Source organism: Rhinoraja longicauda, chromosome 9 (genome assembly GCF_053455715.1).
Source record: "Rhinoraja longicauda isolate Sanriku21f chromosome 9, sRhiLon1.1, whole genome shotgun sequence".
Lineage (NCBI taxonomy): Eukaryota > Metazoa > Chordata > Chondrichthyes > Rajiformes > Arhynchobatidae > Rhinoraja > Rhinoraja longicauda.
Genome location: NC_135961.1, coordinates 34,251,222 through 34,276,054, shown reverse-complemented (window position 1 = coordinate 34,276,054; position 24,833 = coordinate 34,251,222). Strand labels below are relative to the sequence as shown.

The following is a 24,833-nucleotide window of genomic DNA, read 5'->3' as shown; positions in this document are numbered from 1 at the left end:
GGTATGTCCAGTGGAAACCTGTGCATTTCACCAGTTAACTGAGCTGGAAGAAAACCTGTCGGTGGGGCGGCACTGTGGTAGAGTTACTGCCTTCCAGCGCCAGGTTCGATCCTGACTATGGGTGCTGTCCTTTCAGGGGTTGTACATCCTCCCCATGACTGCGTGGGTTTTCTCTGGGAGTTCCGGTTTCCTCCCACACTCCAAAGACGTACAGGTTTGTACGTTATTTGCCTTTGATAACAATTGTAAATTGTCCCGAGTGTGTAGGTAGGTTAGTGCTAGTGTAAGGGGATCGTTGGTGGGCCAAATGGCCAGTTTCCGTGCTGTATCTCTAAACTAAACTAAACTAGATTCTATATTTTATTATAAACGTCTTTGAGTCATACAGCACGGAAACAGGACCTTCGGCCCAACTTGTCCATGCCAACCAAGATGCCCCTTCTAAACTAGTTCCATTTGCCTGCCTTTGCCCATATTGCTCTAATATCCTATTCATGTACCTGTCCAAGTGTATTTTAAATACAGTTATAGTACATGCTTCAACTACCTCCTCTGGCAGCTCATTCCATATCTCCACCAAACTCTGAATGAAAAGCAACCCCTCAGGTTCTTACTATGCCTTGCCCTTCATACCTTGCAGATTTTGATCAAAGAGGATGGATTTAGACAGATACATGGATAAGATAGGTTTAGAGGGATATGGGTCAAACACAGGCAGTTGGGACTTGTGTAGCTGGGACATGTTGGTCGGGGTGGGCATGTTGGGCCAAAGGGCCCAATAAAGTAATTTTGTACAGAAAGGGAGTTGAAGTGCTCAGTCTTTCCAGGTGAGACAGAGGTTCACCTGCACCTCCTCCAACCTCATCGATTGCATCCGCTGCTCTAGATGTCAACTTCTTTACATCGGCGAAACCAAACGCAGGCTCGGCGATCGCTTCACCCAACACCTTCGCTCAGTCCGCCTTAACCAACTTGATCGCCCGGTGGCTGAGCACTTCAACTCCCCCTCCCATTCCCAGTCTGACCTTTCTGTCATGGGCCTCCTCCAGTGCCATAGCGAGGCCCACCGGAAATTGGAGGAACAGCACCTCATATTTCGCCTGGGCAGCTTGCAGCCCAGTGGTATGAACATTGACTTCTCCAACTTTAGATAGTTCCTCTGTCCCTCTCTTCCCCTCCCCCTTCCCAGATCTCCCACTGTCTTCCTGTCTCCACCTATATCCTTCTTTTGTCCCGCCCCCCTTGACATCAGTCTGAAGAAGGGTCTCGACCCGAAACATCACCCATTCCTTCTCTCCTGAGATGCTGCCTGACCTGCTGAGTTACCCCAGCACTTTGTGAATAAATACCTCCGAATCTCGAGGTGTGTGTTTTCACACTTCTGTGCCTCTTGCCTGATGGAAGAGGGAGAAGCTCTTAGGGCTAAAGGAATCAAGGGATATGGGGAAAAAATCAGGAATGGGGTGTCGATTTTGGATGATCAGCCATGATCATGATCATATTGAATGGTGGTGCTGGCTCGAAGGGCCGAATGGCCTACTCCTGTACCTATTTTCTATGTTTCTCTGTCGTTGATTATAATGGTGGTTTAGCCGAGGCAGCATAGAGTGTAGATGGAGTCAATGGGAGGTTGGTTAGTGTGATGGTCTGGGCTGCTCAATTAACAGCCCATCCATCACCTTTAATATGCACAACCAGTGATAGGTTGGAGGAGTGATTAAATGATGAAAAGATTGATGGTAGAATGTGAAAAAAACTATTGAAGGGATAATTGAAGAAATAGACTGGTTGAGAATTGATGCAAATAGACATTATCTTCTTTGGTAGGGTCACATGATGAAGAATGGCTCCTCCATTACAAATGTGTGGGTTCTGAGATAGCTGATGCGGTCAATGTGGGGACCCCAAACTCATCCAACATTGGTGAGGCCGCATTTGGAATATTGCGTTCAGGTTTGGTCACGCTGCTAGAGGACGAATGTTGTTAGGCTAGAAAGAGCGCAGATAAGATTTATGAGGATTGTGCCTGAACTCGAGAGCTTGAGCTACAGGGAGATGTTGGATAGGCTAGGACTTTATTCCATGGAGCGCAGGAGGATGAGGGGTGATCTTATAGAGGAGTACAAAATCATGAAGGGAATAGATAAGGTGAACGCAGAGTCTTTTACCCAAAGTAGGGGTATCAAAAACCAGTGGGCATTGGTTCAAGGTGAGAGGGGAAAGATTTAATAGGAACCCGAGGGGAAACTTTTTCCACACAGGGCGGTGGGTATCTGGAATGAGCAGCCTGAGGAGGTGATTGAGGCAGGTACCATAACAACATTTAAAAGACATTGGGATAGGTGCATAGATAGAAAAGGTTTAGAGGGAAGGTGAGACTAGTGTAGACAGGGCATCTTGGTCAACATGAGCAAGTTGGGTCGAAAGGCTGAATTCCATTACTGATTCCATGACTTGTCCCAAACTCGGGCAGGTGGGACTAGTGTAGATGGGGCATCCTGGTCAGCACATGGAAATGTTGGGCCAATGGGCCCAATTCCATGACTCCATGTGTCAGGGGCAGCACAGACAATTGTGGAGATCAAGTGGGAGATGACACACAAGTGCTCAGCACCCAAGATTTTATCCACCCAGCGTTCACAAACATAGACGGGCTGGCCACATCAAGACAGTGTTTGTTGGAATGTGTGACCCCTAACACAGGCTGGATTACTCTGCCAGTGGAATTAAGGTCATGGACAGTCTCAGATTCCTGGCTTCTGGATCATTTCGGGATGCTGATCTCCGTGACATTTCAGCCTGCTGCTAACTGCTGTGTACGGGAGGTTATCCAAACTCCATGTTCAAGGTCAGAAGACTCCACGTTTTTCCTTTATTTCATTCAATTGGATGGAATGAACTAAAAAATATAGTGGTTAATAAGTCCAGTAGCCAGATATCTGGGCTTTTGGATTCAGAGACTCAAGCTCACATCTTGCCAATGATAGATGTGGATTTTAATTTCAGGTAAATTAAAAGAAACTATTATTTTATAAAAACAGCCAACTTCAGTGCACAAGAAACTATTGTTAAAATATTTGATTCCTTCAGGTACTTCATGGAAACCTTGCTTACATGACCAAGCCAATATCTGAAGGGAAGCTCTCAGTGAGACAACAGTAGTGCAGAACGTCAACAATCCATTTTCTCCAGAAATGCTGCCTGACCTGCTGAGTTACTCCAGCACTTTGTGCCTATGTTTGGCATAAACCAGCATCTGCAGTTCCTTTTTATTAACTCATTTTACACTGCTTTGTTCAAAATGTCCCATACATCATCTATTATGTTACAAGGCATCTCATTATAAAGCACTCTGTCCCTACTTTTAAATTACAATGTACTATAATGGAAACAGATTATTGTACGATAGGACACAGCGAGTTTGACAAATGTCAAATGCAAGCTCTGACAACTGGTGGCAACTTGATCCCAACTCACATCAACATTGGTCAACTGTCAGAATTCTGCCTGACAAACTTCAAACGTTCAGCAATGTCTGTTCTCTGAAGTGTTTTAGTGACTGAAATATCACAATGCCCACGTCAATGGCAAAGCTTCCAAATTCCCATTTATGATTACACATTACCAAAACGGTGGGTCTTGGCTGCCATGCTAAATTTATCTATGAATTAATTACATTTTTTTAAATGTTTTTGATTAAAAAAAATCTTCCCCTGTCACAATTGAACTGATACTGATCTCTTAATGTCAAGAGTCTATAATAGTACACGTACCAAAATGGAATAATGAAATTCTTACTTTTAGTTTTAGACATAGTGCGGAAATATGTGGAGACCGAGTTTGCGTTGACCAGTGATTATCCATACACTGTTTCTATCCTACAGACTAGGGACAATTAACAGAAGCAAATTAACCTACAAACCTGCACGTCGTAGGAATGTGGGAGGAAACCGGAGCACCCGGATGAAACGCACACGGTCACAAGTAGAACGTATAAACATCATCCGTATTGAGAAACAAACCTGGGTCTCTGGCGACGTGAGGCAGCAACTCTACAGCTGTGTCACTGTGCCACTCTTTGCAGCAGCAATTAGCGCAGCAGTAGAGTTGCTGCCTAACAGCAACAGAGTCCCGAGTCCAAACCTGACTACGGGTGCTGGTTGCAAGGAGCTTATACGTTCTCCCTGTGACCGAGTGGGTGCTCTGGTTTCCTTCCACACTCGAGAGATGTACGGGTTTGCAAGTTAATCGGCTTCAGTAAAATTGTAAATTGCCCCTAGTGTGTAGGATAATGTTAGTGTATGGGGTGATCGCTGGTCGGCGCAGACTCGGTGGGCTGGACCTGTTTCCGCGTGGTATCTCTAAAGTCTGCAAAGTCTAAAGTTCTCAATAAAGAGATATGTTGTATTTGGTGATAGATCCAAAGAGTCAATAGTCAATTTATTTGTCACATACACATAAATGTGCAGTGAAATGAAAGATTACCTGGAGTAACTCAGCAGGTCAGGCAGCATCTCTGGAGAAAAAGCATGGGTGATCTTTCTGACCCTTCTTCAGACTTTGGTATTGGGTCTTTTAAGTAATGAGAAATGTACCACAGTAATAGAAGATGAAAACCAGTAAATACAATGGAGTCCTACTTTACTATAGTGCAATACCCAATTGAACTGATGCAACATTGCCACATGAAGTAGTCAATAGAAACAACAGAGAAAAATGGTTCCTGGATGTTTGATGGTCTGGATGCATGTAAATGGTGACATCCAGAAGGAATCAGTGTTGAGAGCCCAACTCTTCTCACTATCAGACAAAACAAAAACAACAAAGTGCTGCACTGTGGTGCAGTGGTAGTCATTGCCTTACAGCACCAGCGACCCAGGTTCAATCCAGATAAGATAGTGTTAGTGTACATGATGATCGCTAATCGGTGAGGACTGGTGGGCCTGTTTTGACGCCACATCTCCAATAAAATATTTCCAAAATCATCCACTCTTGGGCACATGCAGACAACACAGGCAAGATGTGGAATTAGTCAACTTCACTCCATAAATATCGTTTGAAAGCAGAACAAGAAGCTTGCAGAATAAATGATATTTCTAAGAAATTTGAGTTAGTTACAAGTCAATAAGGAGAGGACAGACATTTAATGCCAAAGGTTTAAATGTTGATGTATTTTAAGATTAAGGTATATACATTTTCACAAAGCACAATTGATTAATCCGTTTAAACATGTGGCCTTTTAATTTAAAAAAACAATCTAAAAAAAACACGACCAAGGTATAATATTAACATAAATATTAACATAATTAACCCCCAAAAAAAGAATTACTCGGGTTGCCTTGCTTTTGGATATATGAGAAATTATTCAGTGGCTGAGAAAGAAAGCTTTTCACTTGAACAAAGATAAGAAAAATCTAAAATTGATTTAAGCAAAAATGCTATTTTTCATCAATCTACAAAGGCTGTAATTAAATGTGATGTCATAGTGACACACTGATACAGTGTGGAAACAGGCCCTTCAGCCCAACTTGCCCACACTGGCTAACATCTCCCAGCTACACTAGTCCCACTTGCCTGCGTTTGGTCCATATTCCTCCAAACCTGTCCTATCCATGTACCTGTCTAACTGCTTCTTAAACATCGGGATAGCCACAGCTTCTTCCATACACACACCATCCTTTGTGTGAAAAGGTTACCTCTCAGAATCCTATTAACTCTTTTCCCCTTCACCTTAAATCCATGTCACTGAACTATATACAAAAATATCACAACACTTAGGTACACATGACAATAAAGTACCATTGAATTTTCTACCATTAATAAACTTAAAGTTTGACACAGTGGCACAGTGGTAGCTTTGCTGCCTTACAGCATCAGAGACCCGTGTTCGAGCCTGACTATGGGTGCTATCTATGTGGAGAATGCAAGTTCACTCTGTGGGTTTCTCCTGGTGCTCCAGTTTCCACCCATACTCCAAAGATGGCAGGTTTGTAGGTTAATTGGCTTTAGTAAGTGTAAAATTATCCCGAGAGTGAAGGATAGTTTTAGTGTTGATCGCTGGTCAGCACGGACTCGATGTATCTCTAAAATCTAAAGAAAATTAAAGGAACAGCCTTGTTATTTTTATTGGATGAATCCTTAAACTCTGTTGACATATCCCTCGTACAATCTAATACTGCTATTAAAATGCAATATGCAGCCATACATCTATCCTAATCACATGAGGCAAGCAATACAGATGCTCCTCGACTTACGATGCTTCGACAAGATATTTTGACTTTGCGATGGTGGAAAAGCTGGGCAACGGCAGCGAGCCGCAGCTCGTTTCCAACCATGTGATCAGGTGTATTAAATGCATTTTCGACTTACGATATTTTCAATTTAAGATGGGTTTATCGGAACGTAACCCCATCGTAAGTCGAGGTGACTGCTGAAATTTCGTTCGGTATTTATACCGAATGACAATAAAGTTCTGTTATACTGTTATACTGTTATGGCAAATTCCAGTTGTCCTTGATGTGATGATGGTGGTGATGAGTTAACCTTTTATAAAAGATTACAACATGCTTGGGTAGTACGGGTGTCAGGGGTTCTGTGGAGAAGGCAGGAGAATGGGGTTGAGAGGGCAAGATAGATCAGCCATGATTGAATGGCAGAGTAGAATTGATGGGCCGAATGGCTTAATTCAGCACCTATAATTTATGATCTTTCTCTTCTTTTAACACTTCAAAAGAGCTAATGTTAAACTTTACGGACAATGCATCCTTAAGCATTAGCTTGAAGCAAGGAGAAAAAAAGTGATTTAAATGAAAAACAAGATGTTCTCTTCTTGCACTTTTATGATCACTTTAGATCAGCCACGATTGAATGGCGGAGTGGACTTCACGGGCCGAATGGCCTAATTCTGCTCCTGTCACTTATGACCTTATGACATGCAACACAGAAACAGAAGCAAGCCATTCATTCATCATCATCAGTCCACACAAACATTTATCTTCCACTGTGGCGACACCAGAGACTGCTAAAAGCTTTAGCAAAAAAACAAAGTTCAACTGTAGAGTTGGGGGAGGGAAGAGAGAAGTAGGGGTACAGGGACCGGGGGGGGGGGGGAGAGGTGGAAGGCGAGGAGCCGGCAAAGTGAGATAGGGGTGGGGCAAAGCTCGGCAAGCAATAGGTAGATGCAGGTGAGGGGGAGGTGATTGGTAGATGGGTGGCAAAGAGGTGGGAGATGGGCTCGGGGGATTAAAACCACTTTCCCCCACACTTATTTGTATAGGCAATCATTGTTACCCTGTTCCTTTCCCATCTTCAGTTCTGCACCCTCCTTCCCCCATCTCCCTTTTACCTCACCTATATGTCCTTAGGGCTTCACATTTCACTCCTCCTCTTTCTTATCTGACACCCTTTTGCCTTCCTTTCACCTCTAGCTTTTGTTACTATCTCCACCCTTCTTTTGAAGAGTACAATGGATTCCAAAATGTGGCGACTCTTGTATATGGTCTCCATATAGTCTACTCTCTTACACTCTTATACTTAGTATGATTATGCCTAATGTATAGCAGGTATGTCATTGAACTAACGATATGCAAAGATTTCATTACATTTAGGAACACATGACAATAAAGGACCACTGGACTTTCTACCAATCACCCTCCCTCACCTGTTACGCTGCTGCAAGTAAAAAAATCTATGGATCCATTGTCGGTGCGTATGAAAATTAAACATTCAAGACACTCTTTACAGATTTTTTTTTACACAAAAGGTAGAGGGTGTATGAAACGAGCTTAGAGGAGGTAGTTGAAGCAGGTACTATCACAATGGTTAAGAGGCAATTGGACAAGTACATAGATAGATAGGTTTAGAGAGTTATGAGCCAAGTGCAGGCAGGTGGGATGTGTGTAGATGGGGAATGTTGGTCAGTGTGAGCAAGTTGGAATGAAGGGCCTGGCTCCATGCTGTATGACTCTGACCCTAATATCCCAGGAGTAGGGAGATTGAACTCAACCCATTGCATTCATGTTTGCCTTGTCAATTAGCTACCTGCTCTTTGTCTCCCATCTTCTTACAGTAAGGATTTAGAATGCAGAGTGGGACTGAGGATCAGACTAGGACCATGACAGTTCTATAATATCATATCAGGAACAGGACCATCCAAGAACAGATCCATCCAAGGTCACAGGAAGTTGTAGAGTTGCGGACGTAGCTCAGACCATCAACCTTCTGTGCCTTCTGCCGGGCGGGAGCAATGAGAAGAAAGAATGAACGGGATGGGACAATATAATCATTTTTTGAAAGCAGAATGGTGTGGTAACTCGACACAGCCCAGACCATCACACAAACCATCCATCGACTCCATCTACACTTCACGCTGCCTCAAAACGCATAATCAAGGGCCAGTCTCATACCGGTCACTCCATCTTCTCCCCTCTCCCATCAGGCAAGAGGGACAGAAGTTTGAAAACACATACCTCCAGATTCTGTTTCAACCAGCATTTGCAGTTCCTTCCTACACATACCTCCAGATTCAGGGACAGCTTCTTCACAGCTGTTACCAGGCAGCTGAACCGTCCTCTCATTAGCTAGCGTGTGACCCTGACCACCCATCTACTTCATTGGAGTCCTTTGAACTATCTATAATTCAACTTTAATGGACTTCAATGTAAAATCTTTGCACAAAATGTATTACCCTTTATCCATTTTTATGTGCAATGTGGACGATTTGATTGTAATCGTGTTTAGTATTTTCTTTGACTGGATAGCATGCAAACAAAAGCTTTTCACATTACAATAATAATAAACTAAACTAAAATGAGATGAAGGCTTCATGTTCATTTCTGTTTTATGATTCATTAGCTTTAAAATGTTTATTGAAATTAATCATTTAATTTTACATTGGAACACCAGGCCACAGAATAAGCCTTAATGTTGTAAGCTTGCTACATTTCCAGACTCATCAACAAATGTTAACTCTTGGCATCATAAAATATTATAAAGAGAAGACAAAGGACATGAACAGATAAATAAATGTAGGACGGTGAATAGACTGCTCAGCAATCCCATGAATGAGAAGAGTACAAAGTTGGTGACATGCAACATTAACGAGGCTCAGGAATGGGCATACTGGAAAGTCCTTGGGTTTCACCTTCACTGTTACAAAGGAGAACACATTTTTCAGAGAATGAGAACACCAGAGCAAACAGTTGTGACTCCAACTCAAGATACTGACAGCTGGCATCATGTTTCTCATTGCTTTGCAAGCTGCCCATTTAGTTGCTTACTGTAATCATCCTCAGTTCAATCCTGCCACAGACGTATTTAGTACAATTAAATGTGTGATTTAAGCAGCACCTGATAATCTACATGTTGGGTAAGTGTAGAAAGGTCTGGTTAAAAGTGTCATCCTGCACTTGGATAGATTTACCTCTAAAGATACCTCTGGAGGGAAGCACGGGTTCAATCCTGACTACGGGTGCTGTCTGTACGGAGTTTGTACTTTCTCCCCGTAACCGTTTTCTCCAGGTGCTCCAGTTTCCTCCCACACTCCAAAGACGTACAGGTTTATAGGTTTATTGGCTTCAGTAAAGATTGTAAATTGTCCCTATTGTGTAGGATAGTGTTAGTGTACAGGGTGATCGTTGGTGAGCGCAGACTCAGAGAGCCAATGGGCCCGTTTCCTCGCCGTATACCTAACCTAAACTAAGATGCCAAGAGACAAAGTTGTTCAGAATAACCGAAAGAACCAGGGGAAATGAGAAAGATATGCAGTGCTATGAACACCAAAGTAAATAAACACTGTGGCACCACGGTACTAGTCACCAATTTGTATCCAAGAAGTATGGCGGAGGTTTTGGGGTGGCAGAGTGGCGCAGCGGTAGAGTTGCTGCCTTACAATGCCAGAGACCTGGGTTCGATCCTGACTACTGGTGTTGTCGGTCAGGAGTTTGTACATTCTACCTGAGACCGTGTTGGTTTTCTCCGGGTACTCCGGTAACCTCGGACATCCCAAAGACCTGCAGGTTTGTAGATTAATTAGCTTCTGTAAATTGTCCCGAGTGTGTAGGATAGACTGCTGGTTGGTGCTTACTTGGTGGGTTGATGGACCAGTATTCATGCAGTATCACTAAACCTATACCAAACCAAAACCAAGCCGTATGAAATGAAATCTGTTGATTGATTTGTTGAAGTATACCAGAAATGTGGGATACCCATTGAGCTTCCCAATTGTGCAAGAACAGGGGGAAGACCAATTTAACAAAGTAGGGCAGCACATTCCAACCACAGTGCCAATGTGCAAGCTACAGCCAACTTGAATTTGGGCTTTGAAACAGACAGTCCTGCCTCTTACCAGATGAAGTTTATGCAGATCATATTAACAATGTCAACTTGATGCAACAATTACCAATACGCATACTCAAGCGTGACCCTCCATCGGCAATCAGCATTGTGATCTATCTTCAGTATCCTAAGGGCAACTGCTATGTGCAACAACTGCAAACCTCCAAAACCTTGCTGCTTACATGCGCATTCCCTGGAAGTGCACATCTCCTAATTTGTTTTATTCCATTTATTATCAGAAGTATACGCGAGGATCAGGGTGGCATGGTGGCGCAGTGGTAGAGTTGCTGCCTTACAATGCCAGAGACCCTGGTTCCATCCTGACCACAGGTGTTGTCTTTAGGGAGTTTATATGTTGTCCTGTGACCATGTGGGTTTTCACCTGGTTCTCTGGTTTCCTCCCACACTCCAAAGACGTACAGGTTTGTCGGTGAATTGGCTTTGGTAAAATTGTAAATTGCCCCTGGTGTGTGTGTGATTGATTAGTAGGACTAGATGTTACAATCCCTAAGGTTTGCACTACAATTGACTGGTGTTGTTCTTGGGGGTGACCACTAGGTGATGTTGCTACCATTCAGACACATCTTCAGTTGTGTACCTCAACGTCACTGGGTGTTTCGGCCTTTTATCACAAGACACCCTCAGTCGAGGCAGGCCCACCACAGAGTGATCAGGGTGACAGTATTATTGTGCGGGGAATCGCTGGTCAGCTTGGACTCGGTGGGCCGAATAGCCTGTTTCCGCGCTGCATTCCTAAATTAAACTAAAATTAGAAAAATCTCATTGTACTCCTCAGGTTTGATGGTCACGAGCCTCAATGATCCAAAATTAAAGACTTCATTACTTTACTCTACACCAATACAAGTCCACCATCGATTTTCCGGCACCCTTGGTTCCAGAGCCTTTCTGGATGATCTGTTTTGCCGGACCAGAGGTCACAGCCTCCGAGAGGAGTCCAACGGTATGGGACCAGTGCGCCAAGGCCACCGGGGGACCAAGATACGGACTTGCAAAGTCAGCCTCGGAGGTTGGTTACGAGAACAAATCTGCAGGCACTGGCCCAGCTGGAGTTCCAGAACCCTGGCCTCAGGGGGGCATATTCAACCCGCCGATCAGCCGTGGAACTCCAGATGAGGTTGAGATTGGCCGCCTCAGTGCCAGATTTGGGGGTGGGGGGGCGGGGAAATATCTGGGGTGGAGATTTCAAGTGCGCTCGAGTAATTTTGTCCAGATTAAAGGAGATGCCGGACCACCACTTACTGGAATATCAGTGGTGGACTAGGACCTGACAAGCAAATATAGGCTGGAGCATTGGATACATATTCTCAGGTAGCATGGCTTCATTAATAGTACCTTTCAAGCCAGGACACCATGTTGCTTGGAAATGCAAAGGATGTGGGCATACATCCACTACATACATACATGTAGGAAATTCCACTACCACAAACAAAAATCACATGCAATCCTAACTTAACCATGCACCATACTTCTTTGTTAATAGATTAAGATTTGCAATTTCCCATCCTAACAATCTCCTTTTCCACTGCCCTCAGAATCAACAATATCCTGCCAGGACTTGAGGGCCTGAGCTATAGGAAGTGGACGAGCAGGCTAGGATTCTATTCCTTCGAGCACAGGAGGACGAGGAGTGACCTTATAGAAGTGTACAAAATCATGAGAGAAATAGATCGGGTAGACACAAACACACAAAGTCTCTTGCCTAGAGTGCTGGGAATCGAGAAGCAGAGGACATGTTTAAGGTGAGGGGGGGGGGGGGGGGAAGATTTAACAGGAGCCCGAGGGGTAACTTTCATTTTTACACTAAGAGCAGTGGGTATATAGAACGAGCTGCTGGAGGAGGTAGTTGAGGCAGGTATGATCGCAACGTTTAAGACATATTTAGACAAGCACATGGACAGGATAGGCTTAGAGGGATATGGGCCAAACGCAGGCAGGTGGGACTAGTGCAGTTGGGACATGTTGGTCGGTGTTGGCAAATTCGTCCACCGGGCCTGTTTCCATGATGTATGACTCTGTTTCCAATCTGATTTGTATATCCAAAGGCAACAGATAGAGCAGGAGGTTTAATCCTCTATTTTTTAAACCATTTATGCAGGGTTTCTGATGCAGCAACTTGTGATTCTCAATATCATCACCAATGCTCCCCCTTCACGCTCCATCTCCAAGACCCCTAATGGAGAAAAAAAATTAACAGGCCCTATTGGAAAGTACCTGGAGAACACATGGATTCGTCAAGGGCAGGTGAGATAAAGAAATGTACTCGTGCAATTAACTGCAAAGCTAAAACAACCACGTATTTCACAACTGGTATAATCAAAGTGAGAAGAGAAAGCTATTTTTCATAACACAATTTCATAATCCCGGTTGATTTCGCACAGATGTATGAAATGGTATAAGATTAAGTGTTCATTTGCTGTTACTCATTTGACTTTGCTGGTAAAGGCCTGTTGCAATCTGCATCCAATCATTCATTTTAGTGCATGTAAAAGATAGCTATATTTATCAGACATTTGTTTAGGTACATGGATAGGATAGGTTTAGAGGGATATGGGCCAAATGCAGGCAGGTGGGACAAGTGTAGATGGGGCATCTTGGTCAGCATGGGCAAGTTGGGCCGAAGGGCCTGTTTCTGTGCTGTATGACTCTATGCTATTGTTCTATAACCATAGAATCATACAGCACAGAAACCGGCCCTTCAGTCCAACCTGCCCATGCTGACCACAATGCCCCATCTACACTAGGGTAAATTAAACCCTAACATGATAACCCGGCACCATTTGCCATGTACAACCATTAAACCAATGTTCTCAGAGGTGCACCCTGAATGAAAAGGTTCTCAGAATCAGATAGTGTCAAAATAGACCCTTGGCTCATGGCTATGCCAACCATCATGCCTATCTATACTCATCCACGTAACTGCATGAACTCCATATTCCTCTTTGCCCTGCTCTTTCAATTACCTGTCTAGATGCGTCTTGAAATTAAAATTACCTCCTCTTCTCCCTCGCAACTCCCTTTCTTACCCCCCCCTTCCCTCACCTGTTCCCCTGTGCCCCACCTGAACCTCCACCTATTTCTCCCCTCAACCAACCCCCCCCCCCACTGCTACTTTCCTGCTTCAATCCGCAACTCTTCAAACCTATTTCACACCATCTGCTCTTATCTCTGGCCTTCGTTCCAACCCTTTACCTATCATAAACCCTCCCTTGCCTGCGTTCACCACTACCTGCCACAATTTGTCTCGCTACACTTTTCCAACTTTCTTCTTTCCACCCGTGCAATCAGTCTGAAGAACGGTCTCGACCTGAAACGCCACTTGTCCAGAGATGCTACCTGACCCGCTGAGTTACTCCGGCATTTGTGTCCTTTTGTGTATTAACCAGCTTCTGCAGTTCTTTGTTTCAACCTCTTGTCCCTGAAAATGGAACTGTTTGCACTTTACTAAAGTGAATTGATCCATGCACACTCTTTAGATAGGCCTCTATCAAAGTGCTGAAGTAACTCAGCAGGTTAGGCAGCATCTCTGAAGAACATAGACAGGTGGGGCTTCAGATCGGAACCCTCCTTCCTCTCTTCTGTGCCCGACCTGGATTCATACCCATTTCTCTCCTTCCCCCTCTGCTTTCACCCATATTCCTTCCTCTGGTTTCTCAATTCATACCTCTTCTATCTTTATCGCACACCTTTTGTCTTTTCACCTCTAGCCTTTGTCCAACTATCTGCCTATCAAAAACCTCCCTCTCACCTATTTCCACCTATCACTCACTGGGCTTTGTCCAGCCCCTCCTCTCTTCCAGCTTTCTCTACCCCCTCCCCCCCACCCTTCCACCACAATCCGTTTGAAGAAGTGTCCCGATCTGAAACGTCACCTATCGATGTTCTGCAGAGACGCTGCCTGACCCACTGAATTATTCCGGCACGTCGTCCTTTTTTTTGGAAACCCAGCGTCTGCAGAGTCTACATAGTCAACACTAACCTTTTTAAAATAAGGCATGACCATTGTTCCTAAAATTATCAACCAATTCTGATTATTAAAATGTCAAGGATATGTATGGAGTCAAAAGGCACTCCGCCAAACAATGCTCAGTTACACTTCGAGGAAAACCAGCAGAACATTCTTTCACCCAGTCATGAAGTAACACAGTGGTTATAGAATGCAAGCATCCAGTTTACAGTCTTGCAGGTGGTGACATCTACGATCAGTATTTTAGCTTGTGATACTTACAAAGCTTTCAGGCAACAAGTTCTAAAACCCCGGCTGGCAGATCGCATTTTTGCAATATTTCATCCCTGCATTCCCGGGAAATACAATCAGTTCCTATTTTGGATGCTCAGGATACGTACAAAACCTACAGCTGTGATGAAATACATCAGCTGGACTTGGGAGTATAAAGCAGACTTTTTTTTTTTTTTTTTTTTTTTTTTTAAAGGGACAGTAAGGATCCATTTCTCCACACACAACTTACCCACATATTAGATACTGAAAGAAATCTCATAGGCCACCTAACTGTTCAGTGCTTGCTGGGGTGTGGTGCTAAATGTGAACACAAACTGGGAAAGCTCAAAGTCAAGTGGCTGGTGACCCATGTAACCCACAAAACTGCTGCAAAAAAAAGAAAGACCATTCGGCATGTCCCCAACAACTCACACCAACTTCTACTGATGCGCCGTACAAACTATTTTATCTGGGTGCGTCACAGCATGGTTTGGGAACAGCTCCCTCCAAGACTGCAAGAAATTGCAGAGAGTTGTGGATGCAGCTCAGACCATCACACAACCCAACTTCCCTTCCATTGACTCCATCTACATTTCACGCTGTCTTGGCAAGGCCACCAGCACAATCAAGGATCAGTTCAGTTCCGTTTAGTTTATTGTCACATGTACTAAGGTACAGTGAAAAGCATTTTGTTGCGTGCTAACCAGTCAGCAGAAAAACAATACATGATTACAATCAATCCATTTACAGTGATAAGGGGATAACGTTTAGTGCAAGGTAAAGCAGCAAGTCCATTCAAGGATAGTCTGAGGGTCATCAAAGAGGTAGATAGTAGTTCAGATCTCTGGAGAGATCTTTGTGATCTGTGCTCTGGTTGTGGTAGGATGATTCAGATAACAGTTGGGAAGAAACAGTCCCCAAATCTGCAGGTGTGCGTATTCACACTTCTGTACCTTTTGCCTGATGGGAGAGGGGAGAAGAGGGAGTAACCAGAGTGCAGTCTCATCCCGGTCACTCCCTCTTCTCCTCTCTCGCATCTGGCAATAGGGACAGAAGTGTGAAAACACATACCTCCAGATTCTTCCCAGCTTAGCTATCAGTTAACTGAACCGTCCTCTCACCAACTCGAGAATGGTCCTCCCATCTACCTCATTGGAGACCTTCACACCATCTTTAATCAGACTTTATCATGCACTAAATGTTATAACCTTTATCCTTATCTGTACACTGTGAACGGCTTGATTGTAATCATGTAAAGTCTTTCAGCTGACTGGATACACACAACAAAAAAGCTTTTCACTATGCCTCTGTACACTTGATAACAATAAAACTAAACTTGTAGTTTTATGGCCAGAGTGTGGTATTTCAGATCCTCATTTGGTGGGCGAAATGGGCGAGCATAACAGCATAACAGGCCGGTAAACACAAAACCCATAGATAATAGATAATAAACAAAAACTCAATGAGTCTGAAGAAGGGTTCTGACCCGAAGCGTCGCCAAACCTTTTTATCCAGAGGTGCTGCCTAACATGCTGAGTTACTCCAGCATTTTGTGTCTATCTTTGGTTTAAATCAGCATCTGCAGTTCCTTCCTACACATTGCATGGTGGTAACACTTTTGATATCTCATGGGGTTAAAGGTGCACACTTCAGTGAAATCTAGTGATGCAGCTGGTAGATCTGCTACCTCATAATGCCAGAGACCCGGGTTTAATCCTGATCTTGTGTGCTGTCCTTGTGGAGCTTGCATGTTCTCCCTGTGACCATGTGGGTTTCCTCCGAGTGCCCCAGTTTCCTCTAATGTTGCAAGCTTCTTCCATTTAATGTTATTATAAACAATATACTTTGCAAATGCCTGTTATTCATTGCTAATGGCTCATTAGTTCCCATGTTCCTCTCCAATCAGTGTTCAAACAACAACTGCAGCAAGGTCATCTAGCTCTATTGAGCAGCGCTGAGCCCGACAGGAACTTGAGATGGGCATGCACCTATGACTGCATCAGTAATTTATGGTACTTTGCAAATCCTTTCATTTCAGGTCCCTGTGCATGGTTTCCAAACTAAAGGGACTCTATAATTATCATTACAGCTGGCTTTTCGTCCCACTACGATGTGAATCTCTTCACCATTTGCAATCTGTTAGTTTTAATAAGTGCAGGGCACAGCCAGGCAGCAACAAATCAAGACTAACAATGAAGGGTTTGTTTGGATAACTTTAGAGATACAGTGCAGAAAGAGGCCATTCAGCCCACAGTGTTTATCAGCGATCACCCTCAAACACTAAGCTACACACACACACTCGGGACAATTTTTCTTACAACTTACTGAAGCTAATTAACCTACAAACCTGTACATCTTTGGAGTGTAGGAGGAAACTGGAACACACGGAGCAACCCACGTGGTCACAGGGAGGATTTCTATATATATTTCAAAGATAGACACAAAAAGCTGGAGTAACTCAGCAGGACAGGCAGCCTCTCTTGAGAGAAGGAATGGGTGATGTTTTGGGTCGAGACCCTTCTTCAGACTCGAAATATCACCCATTCCTTCTCTCTAGAGATGCTGCCTGTCCCGCTGAGTTACCCCAGCTTTTTGTGCCTATCTTCATTTTAAACCAGCATCTGCAGTTCCCTCTTACACATATATTTCAAAGAGCTGCCGTATGCAAAGTGGTCTTGCTCTGCGTTACATTGCCCATGGAAGACTTTTCACCAGAATCCAGACATGAAGCACAGACATTGCTGTGCATGATTTTAACACAACTTTAGACTTTATAGATACAGCGTGGAAACAGACCGAGCAGCTCACCGAGTCCGCGCCAACAAGCTATCACCCCATGCACTAGAACTATTCGACACACTAGGGAAAATTTACAATTTTACCAAAGCCAATTAACCTACAAACCTGTACATCTGTGGAGCGTGGGAGGAAGCCGGAGCACCCGGAGAAAACCCACGCAGTCACAGGGAGAACGTAGAAATTCCGTACAGACAGCACCCTGAATCAGGATCGAACCAGAGTCTCTGGCACCGACTCTACCACCGCTCTATCTAATGCTTTACACCAGAATCCAGGCGTGAAGTTCAATGGGGAGCAGATATTGGGTGTATGTGAGTTTTCAACACGACTCTCCATCTCAGACTGAGAGCTAAGCACACATTTATGCCCTGAAGAGATTCTGTACCCACATAATTAGAGGCATATTTTGCCTTTTGCACTTTGGGTCATCAGGGAAGGATGAAAACAAAAAGATAGTGCAGAGTGAAGAGAACCAGTTTGGAGGCCGAGGTAAAGATTATGCTTACAGTTCTATTTTGTAGAGGATGCGCTGCTGAGAGAACAAAGAGGGACCTGGCATGGGGGAGGGGAGTGCCATAAATAAAGAGAGACCATTGGGGACTGCATGGTAACTTTGTCAGCACCCTACATGGCAACTCTTTGCATACTTTGTGTATGGTATGCAAAACAAAGAATTTGACCGCGACGTGTCACATGTGATAATAAAGCACCATTCATTCATTTATTGTACTTTTGAAATCTGATTTCAGCAACTTCAATGAAAATGATTTTCAGAGGTGCACTATAATGCCCGTACATTACGATATGGTGCTGAACAATGTGACAAATGACAAAGTACTTTCCTTTCAAAGATGCTGCTCAAATGTTCCACCAGTTTATTTAAAAGGAGACAAAAGAACATAATGTTCCATTCCAGACATATTGTACTTCCAGTGATAACTTGGAGCTGGAGTTTAAAAGGATGAGGGGGGACTTCATTGAAACTTACCGAACAGTGAAAGGCCTGGATAGAATGGATGCGAAGAGGATGTTTCCACTAGAAGGGTTCTGACCCAAAATGTTGCCTGTTCTGTTTCTTCGGGGATGTTGCTAGACCTGCTGGGTTGCTCCAGCATTTTGTGTCTATCAAAGATGTGCAGTTTTGTATGTTAATTGGCTTTTTGTAAATTGTAAAAGTAGGATAACATTGAACTAGTGTGAATGGGTGATTAATGGTCGGCATGGACACGGTGGGCCGAAGGGCCTGTTTTCATGCCGTATCTCTGAACAGAACTGGTGAACTGAACTAGTGGGAGAGTCTAGGACCAGAGGTCACAGCCTCAGAATAAAAGCATGTACCTTTAGAAAGGAGATGAGGAGGAATTTCTTTAGTCAAAGGGTGGTGAATCTGTGGAATTCATTGCCACGGATGGCTGTGGAGGCAATGTCATTGGGTATTTTTAAGGTGCAGATTGACAGATTCTTGATTAGTACAGGTGTCATGTGTATTGGGTCTATCCACCTGTCTAAACCAAACATTCCCAGATATATTACACAGGTAGTTAATCTAAATCAAGTCTACCACTTTTCCTTCTAATCCACCCCTTTCAAATAAAACCTAGAACCTAGAAAAGTACTGCACAGGAATAGTCATTTTGGCCCACAATGCCTGTGCTGAACATGATGCCAAGGTAAACTAATCTCATCTGCCTGAACATGATCCATACCCCTCCATTTCCTGCACATATCTGTGCCTATCTAAAAGCCTCTTAAATGTTACAATCTTATCTGCCTCCACCACTGGCCCCTGCTAGTGTGTTTTAGGCACTCACCACCCTCTGTGTAAAATAAATGTGCTCCATACATCTCATTTAAACCTTGCCCCTCTCATTTTAAAGCTGTACCCTCTAGTCTTTGACATTTCCACCTGGAAAAAAGATTCTGACTGTCTACCCTCTCTATGCCTCAATTTTATTCACTGCTGTCAGGTCTCCCATCGCCCATCGGCAATCCAGAGAAAACAATTTAAATTTGTCCAACCTCGCCTTATAGCTAATATACTCTAATCCAGGCAATATTCTTGTTCACCTTCTCCAAAGTCTCTGCAACCTTTCTGTAATGGGACAACTAGAACTGCAGGTAATACTGTACTACAAATATTCAAGCTTCAGGAGTACATCCCTTGCCGCTGGCTCTGACTGAGCCAGTGCACCACAGATCACCTAGTCCTCTCTTAACCTCCCCAATGCCACACGGCACTTTCAACCTGCATTGCTTGCATTATTTCACCATCAAGAAAATACTCTGTTCTGTCCTTTATCGGTTCTCTCGTGGATTGAAATCCAGCCAGGGAGGAATTTAGAAATTTGAAGATTGGGGCGGTGGAGTGGAGGGGTAGTAGGAGGGTCGGTAGGGGAGGGTGTAGGGATTAAATTCAATACTTTCCAAAGGTTAGCAAATATGATGGTGTTATTTTTGAGTGATTTAAAAATTCATGAGGAATAGATCTGGTAAGCGCACAGACTCTTTTGGCCTGAGTAGGAGAGGTCGAGAACCGCAGGACATGGGTTTAAAGTGCGGGGAGGAAAGATTCAATAAGAACCCGAGGGGTAACTTTTTTTAAAAAACACAATGGTGGGTGTATGGAACGAACTGCTGGAGGAGATGGTTGAGGCAGATACTATTGGTACATTTAAGAAACATTTGGACAGATACACGGATACGATAGATTTAGGGGGATATGGGCCAAAAGCAGGCAGGTGGGACTAGTGTAGATGGGGCATGTTGGTCAGTGTGGGCAAGCTGGGTGGAAGGGCCCATTTCCACAATGTGTGACTCTGTTACTCCATGTTAGGGAGCAACTGCTGCATGTAATTCTGGTTTAATACAATGGATTAGGGGAGATAATACAGTAGAGACTCTGGTTATTATTAGGTGCCACAACTATTCCGGCAGAAGACATCATCAGCTGTTATAACTCTCAGCATATCTCACGCCTGGCAGAAACGAGGAGCAAGACCGACATCAATCAAATGTGTAGAAAGGAACTGCAGGTGCTGGTTTAAACCAAAGATAGATACAAAAGGCTGGAGTAACTCAGCAGGACAGGCAGCATCTTTGGAGAGAAGGAATGGGTGACGTTTCAGGTCAAGAAGGGTCTCGAGAAACGTTACCCATTCCTTCTCTCGAGAGATGCTGCCTGTCCTGCTGAGTTACTCCAGCTTTTTGTGTCTAACATCAATCAAATATTGATCTTTACATTGATTGATTGAAACAGCATGGAAACAGACTCTTCGGCGCAGCGAGTCCATGCCGATCATCCATCACCTGTTCACACTAGTTACATGTTATCCCAGTTTCTCATCCACTCCCTACACATTAGGAACAATTTTACAAAGGCCAATTAACCTACAAATCAGCACGGCTTTAGAATGTGGGAGGAAACAAAAGTACCCGAAGGAAACCCATGTGGTCATGGAGAACATGCAAACTCCATACAGACAGCACCCAAGGTCAGGATCGATCAGAGTCTTTGGCGCTGGTTGGCAGTGGCTCAACAAGCTACACCACTGTGCTGCACAATACATATATTAATAGATATTAGACAATAGGTGCAGGAGTAGGCCATTCGGCCCTTCGAGCCAGCGCCGCCATTCAATGTGATCATGGCTGATCATTCTCAATCAGTACCCCGTTCCTGCCTTCTCCCCATACCCCCTGACTCCGCTATCCTTAAGAGCTCTATCTAGCTCACTCTTGAATGTATTCAGAGAATTGGCCTCCACTGCCTTCTGAGGCAGAGAATTCCACAGATTTACAACTCTCTGACTGAAAAAGTTTTTCCTCATCTCCGTTCTAAATGGCCTACCCCTTATTCTTAAACTGTGGCCCCTGGTTCTGGACTCCCCCAACATCGGGGACATGTTTCCTGCCTCCATCGTGTCTAATCCCTTAATAATCTTATATGTTTCAATAAGATCCCCTCTTATTGATAATAATATTGATATTTTACCAGAAGGTTACTTTACATTTTTGTACAACTGTTTTGTGCAGACTATTAAAATTAATTTTTATTGGGTTTGCGTTCTATTTGTATTTACGTAAATGTCTTAATAGAAGACCACATAAAACAACGCCCTATCAAAGCAACAATATAACTAATGTTACTTTGAAGTGTATACTATCATAAACAATAAAAGCCTAACAAACTCACCCTAACAGCGTTCTAATGATGACCAGATAATCTGTTTGTGGTGGAGATCGAACTGGTCATCACAATATGTCGTTTGTTCTTCTTCACAAAAAAAAAGAACAACGGTTTTTATTTCCATCCATTCCAAAGGTTGGACAGAGCTAAATGCCCTCAGCGCTACACGATACAATCAGTCTGGATGTCAAGTCTTTTTGCAGCGGGACGTGAAGCAAGACTGCGGGTAACATTTACCCTCAAGTAACAAGAGTTGCAAGCAAACAAAAGCTGACCAACCTTTCTCTGCTGCTGTTCCCAGGCAGGGTCCAGGAGCAGGTCCCTGTCCCAATCGTCCTCTTGCAGCATGTATTCCTGCAGCTCGTACTCGTAGTTGTGGTGATTGTATTGCAAGCTTTCTTCCATCTGCGTCGTGGAGTGGCTTTCTACCTGGGTCACCCTGCGGTTTTCCACCTGGGTCACCCTGCGGTTTTCTACCTGGGTCAACATGATGGCTTCACCTCCTTACAGCTTGCACAAATAATAAAACCCCTCTGGGTATCTGTAACCCCGCTCGGTTAAACCCTGCGCTGTTATTGTTACTGTTGTAAGGTGCAGCCCTGCACTGTTACTAGCTGTAGCCCTGTGCTGTTATTGCTACTGTTGCAAGCTGCTGTTGACACTGTTGCTATTTGGACTCGCCTTACCCGGGGCGGGTGGATGGGCAGACTCCACCTCATCGCGCGACCCCACCCCCGGAGCGCGTGCACGTGTGTGTGGGGGGTGGGGGGTGGGGGGGGGGCGCGCTCTTGGCGCCAAGTGGGAAGGACACGCGCGCTCCCGGGGACCACTACTGCATCGAGTGCACAGAGGACACGGGAGGGCAGCGATACAAACCGAGCTGTCCCGGCAGATGGAAAGGCAAATATGTTAAAAGTTACAGGGACTCGATAGGATGAGAGGGGAAATATAGATCACCCGTGATTGAATGGCGTAGTAGACTCGATGGGCCGAATGGCCCAATTCTGCTCTTGTGATCTCATGAAACAAATTTGGACTTGTGGCAAGAGTTTGGTTAATTTGCATCTCCCCATAGAGTTATCTCATAGGGTTGCCTTACTGTAGAGGTGCTGTAGCGTCCATTGGTACTGCTGTTACGCCCAGCATTTAATTTGTATTACAAAACGGTGGGAATATTTGCAGGAATAAAGTGTGGCGAGATTTAATGAGTGCTGATGGGTGTTGAAACAACACTGACTAAAAAGTTAATTCCAATATGTGGAAGGTAGATACAAAGTGCTATAGTAACAAAGCATGTCAGGCAGCATCTCTTTATCTCCAATGCTGCCTGACCCGCTGAGTTACTCCAGCATTTTGTGTCTATCTTCGGTGTGAACCAGCATCTGCAGTTCCTTTCAATACATATACCTATCTATTGGTACTGCTGTTACACCCAGCATTGCATTTTTATTACAAGCGTTGAGAATAGGAGTAAATATTTGCAGGAATAAAGTGTGGTGAGATTTAATGAGATTGAGAAACACTTGTAAGGAAACAACACTGCCTAAAAAAATAATCCTAATAGGTCTCCACCTATAGGTGATGGGTGTATGGAACAAGCTGCCAGAGGAGGTAGTTGAGGTTGGGACTATCCCAACGTTTAAGAAGCAGTTAGACAGGTACGGATAGGACAGGTGTGGAGGGATATGGACCAAACGCAGGCAGATGGGACTAGTGTAGCTGGGACATGATGTGGGCAAGTTGGGCTGAAGGGCCTGTTTCACAAGAACACAAGAAAATAGGAGCAGGAGTAGGCCAACCGGCCCCTCGAGCCCGCTCCGCCATTCAATACGATCATGGCTGATCCTACCCAAACCCCCTTCCCACTATCGCCCTTCTTCCCACCCAAAAGAACCGTGTGATCTCCTGGGAGAGGCGAAAAACCAGATAAAAACCCAGGCCAATTTGGGAAAAAAATCTGGGAAATTCCTCTCCGACCCCAAGCTAGGCGATCAAAACTTGTCCAGGAGATTACTCAGGTCTTACTATACTAACCATAGCTCTTGTCCACTTCCCTGCCCGCTCCCCGTAACCCCTAATTCCCTTGTCTATTAAAAAACAATCTATTTGTTTTAAATTTATTTAACGTTGCTGCATCCATAGCTCTCTGAGGCAGCGAATTCCACAGACTAACCGCCCTCTGAGTGAAGAAGTTTGTCCTCATTTCAGTTTTAAAAGAGCCCCCTCTTATTCTAAGACTATGCCCCCTAGTTCTGGTCTCCCCGATCATCGGAAACATCTTTAGCGCATCCACCCGATCAAGGCCCCTCACGAACTTATACGTTTCAATAAGATCGCCTCTCATTCTTCTGAACTCCAATGAGAAAAGTCCCAACCTACTTAACCTTTCCTCATATGTCAACCCCCTCATCCCTGGAATTAACCGTGTAAACCTTCTCTGCACTGCCTCCAGAGCAAGTACATCCTTTCTTAAATATTGACACCAAAACTGCACACAGTATTCCAAATGCGGTCTTACCAATACTGTATACAGCTACAGCAACACCTCCCTACTTTTATACTCTATCCCCCTGGCAATAAAGGCTAAGACTCCATTGGCCTTCCTAATCACTTGCTGCACCTGCATACTAACTTTTTGTGATTCCTGTACTAGTACCCCCAGGTCCCTTTGTGTTGTATTACCACGCAGCTCCTCCCCATTTAGAAAATAACTTTATGATTTTTTTCCCAAAATGCATAACTTCACATTTATCAGTATTAAATTTCATCTGCCAAGTCGCTGCCCACTCTCCTAGCTTATCTATATCCTTTTGCAGGCTTTTTCTATCCTCCTCACTCCCTGCTTTACCTCCCATTTTTGTGTCATCTGCGAACTTGGATATATTACACTTGGTCCCCTCCTCTAAGTCATTTATATAAATTGTAAACAGCTGGGGTCCCAGCACCGACCCCTGCGGAACCCCACTAGTCACCGATTGCCATCCCGAGTATGATCCATTTATTCCAACTCTCTGCTTCCTGTTTGAAAGCCAATCTTCTACCCATGCTAATATATTACCCCCAATCCCATGATTTTTTATCTTAAGTAATAGTCTTTTATGTGGCACCTTATCAAAAGCCTTTTGGAAGTCCAAGTATACCACATCCACCGGTTCCCCTTTATCCACCCGAGATGTTACTTCCTCAAAGAATTCAAGCAAGTTAGTCAAACATGACTTCCCCTTCGTAAAACCATGCTGACTCTGTCCAATTAAGTTATGTTTATCCAAATACCCT

At 44.1% G+C, this 24,833-nt stretch overlaps 1 protein-coding gene across 1 annotated transcript in view; it reads right to left on the bottom strand.

Moving 5' to 3' along the window:
* Nucleotides 1-22,046, bottom strand: part of LOC144596956 (alpha-actinin-2-like) — a 66,988-nt gene extending 44,942 nt beyond the window's left edge. Inside the window, exon 1 of the mRNA XM_078405853.1 lies at nucleotides 21,837-22,046. Coding sequence (XP_078261979.1) covers nucleotides 21,837-22,046 — 210 coding nt within the window. The remainder of the gene's footprint in view (nucleotides 1-21,836) is intronic.
* Nucleotides 22,047-24,833: the final 2,787 nt, after the last annotated feature.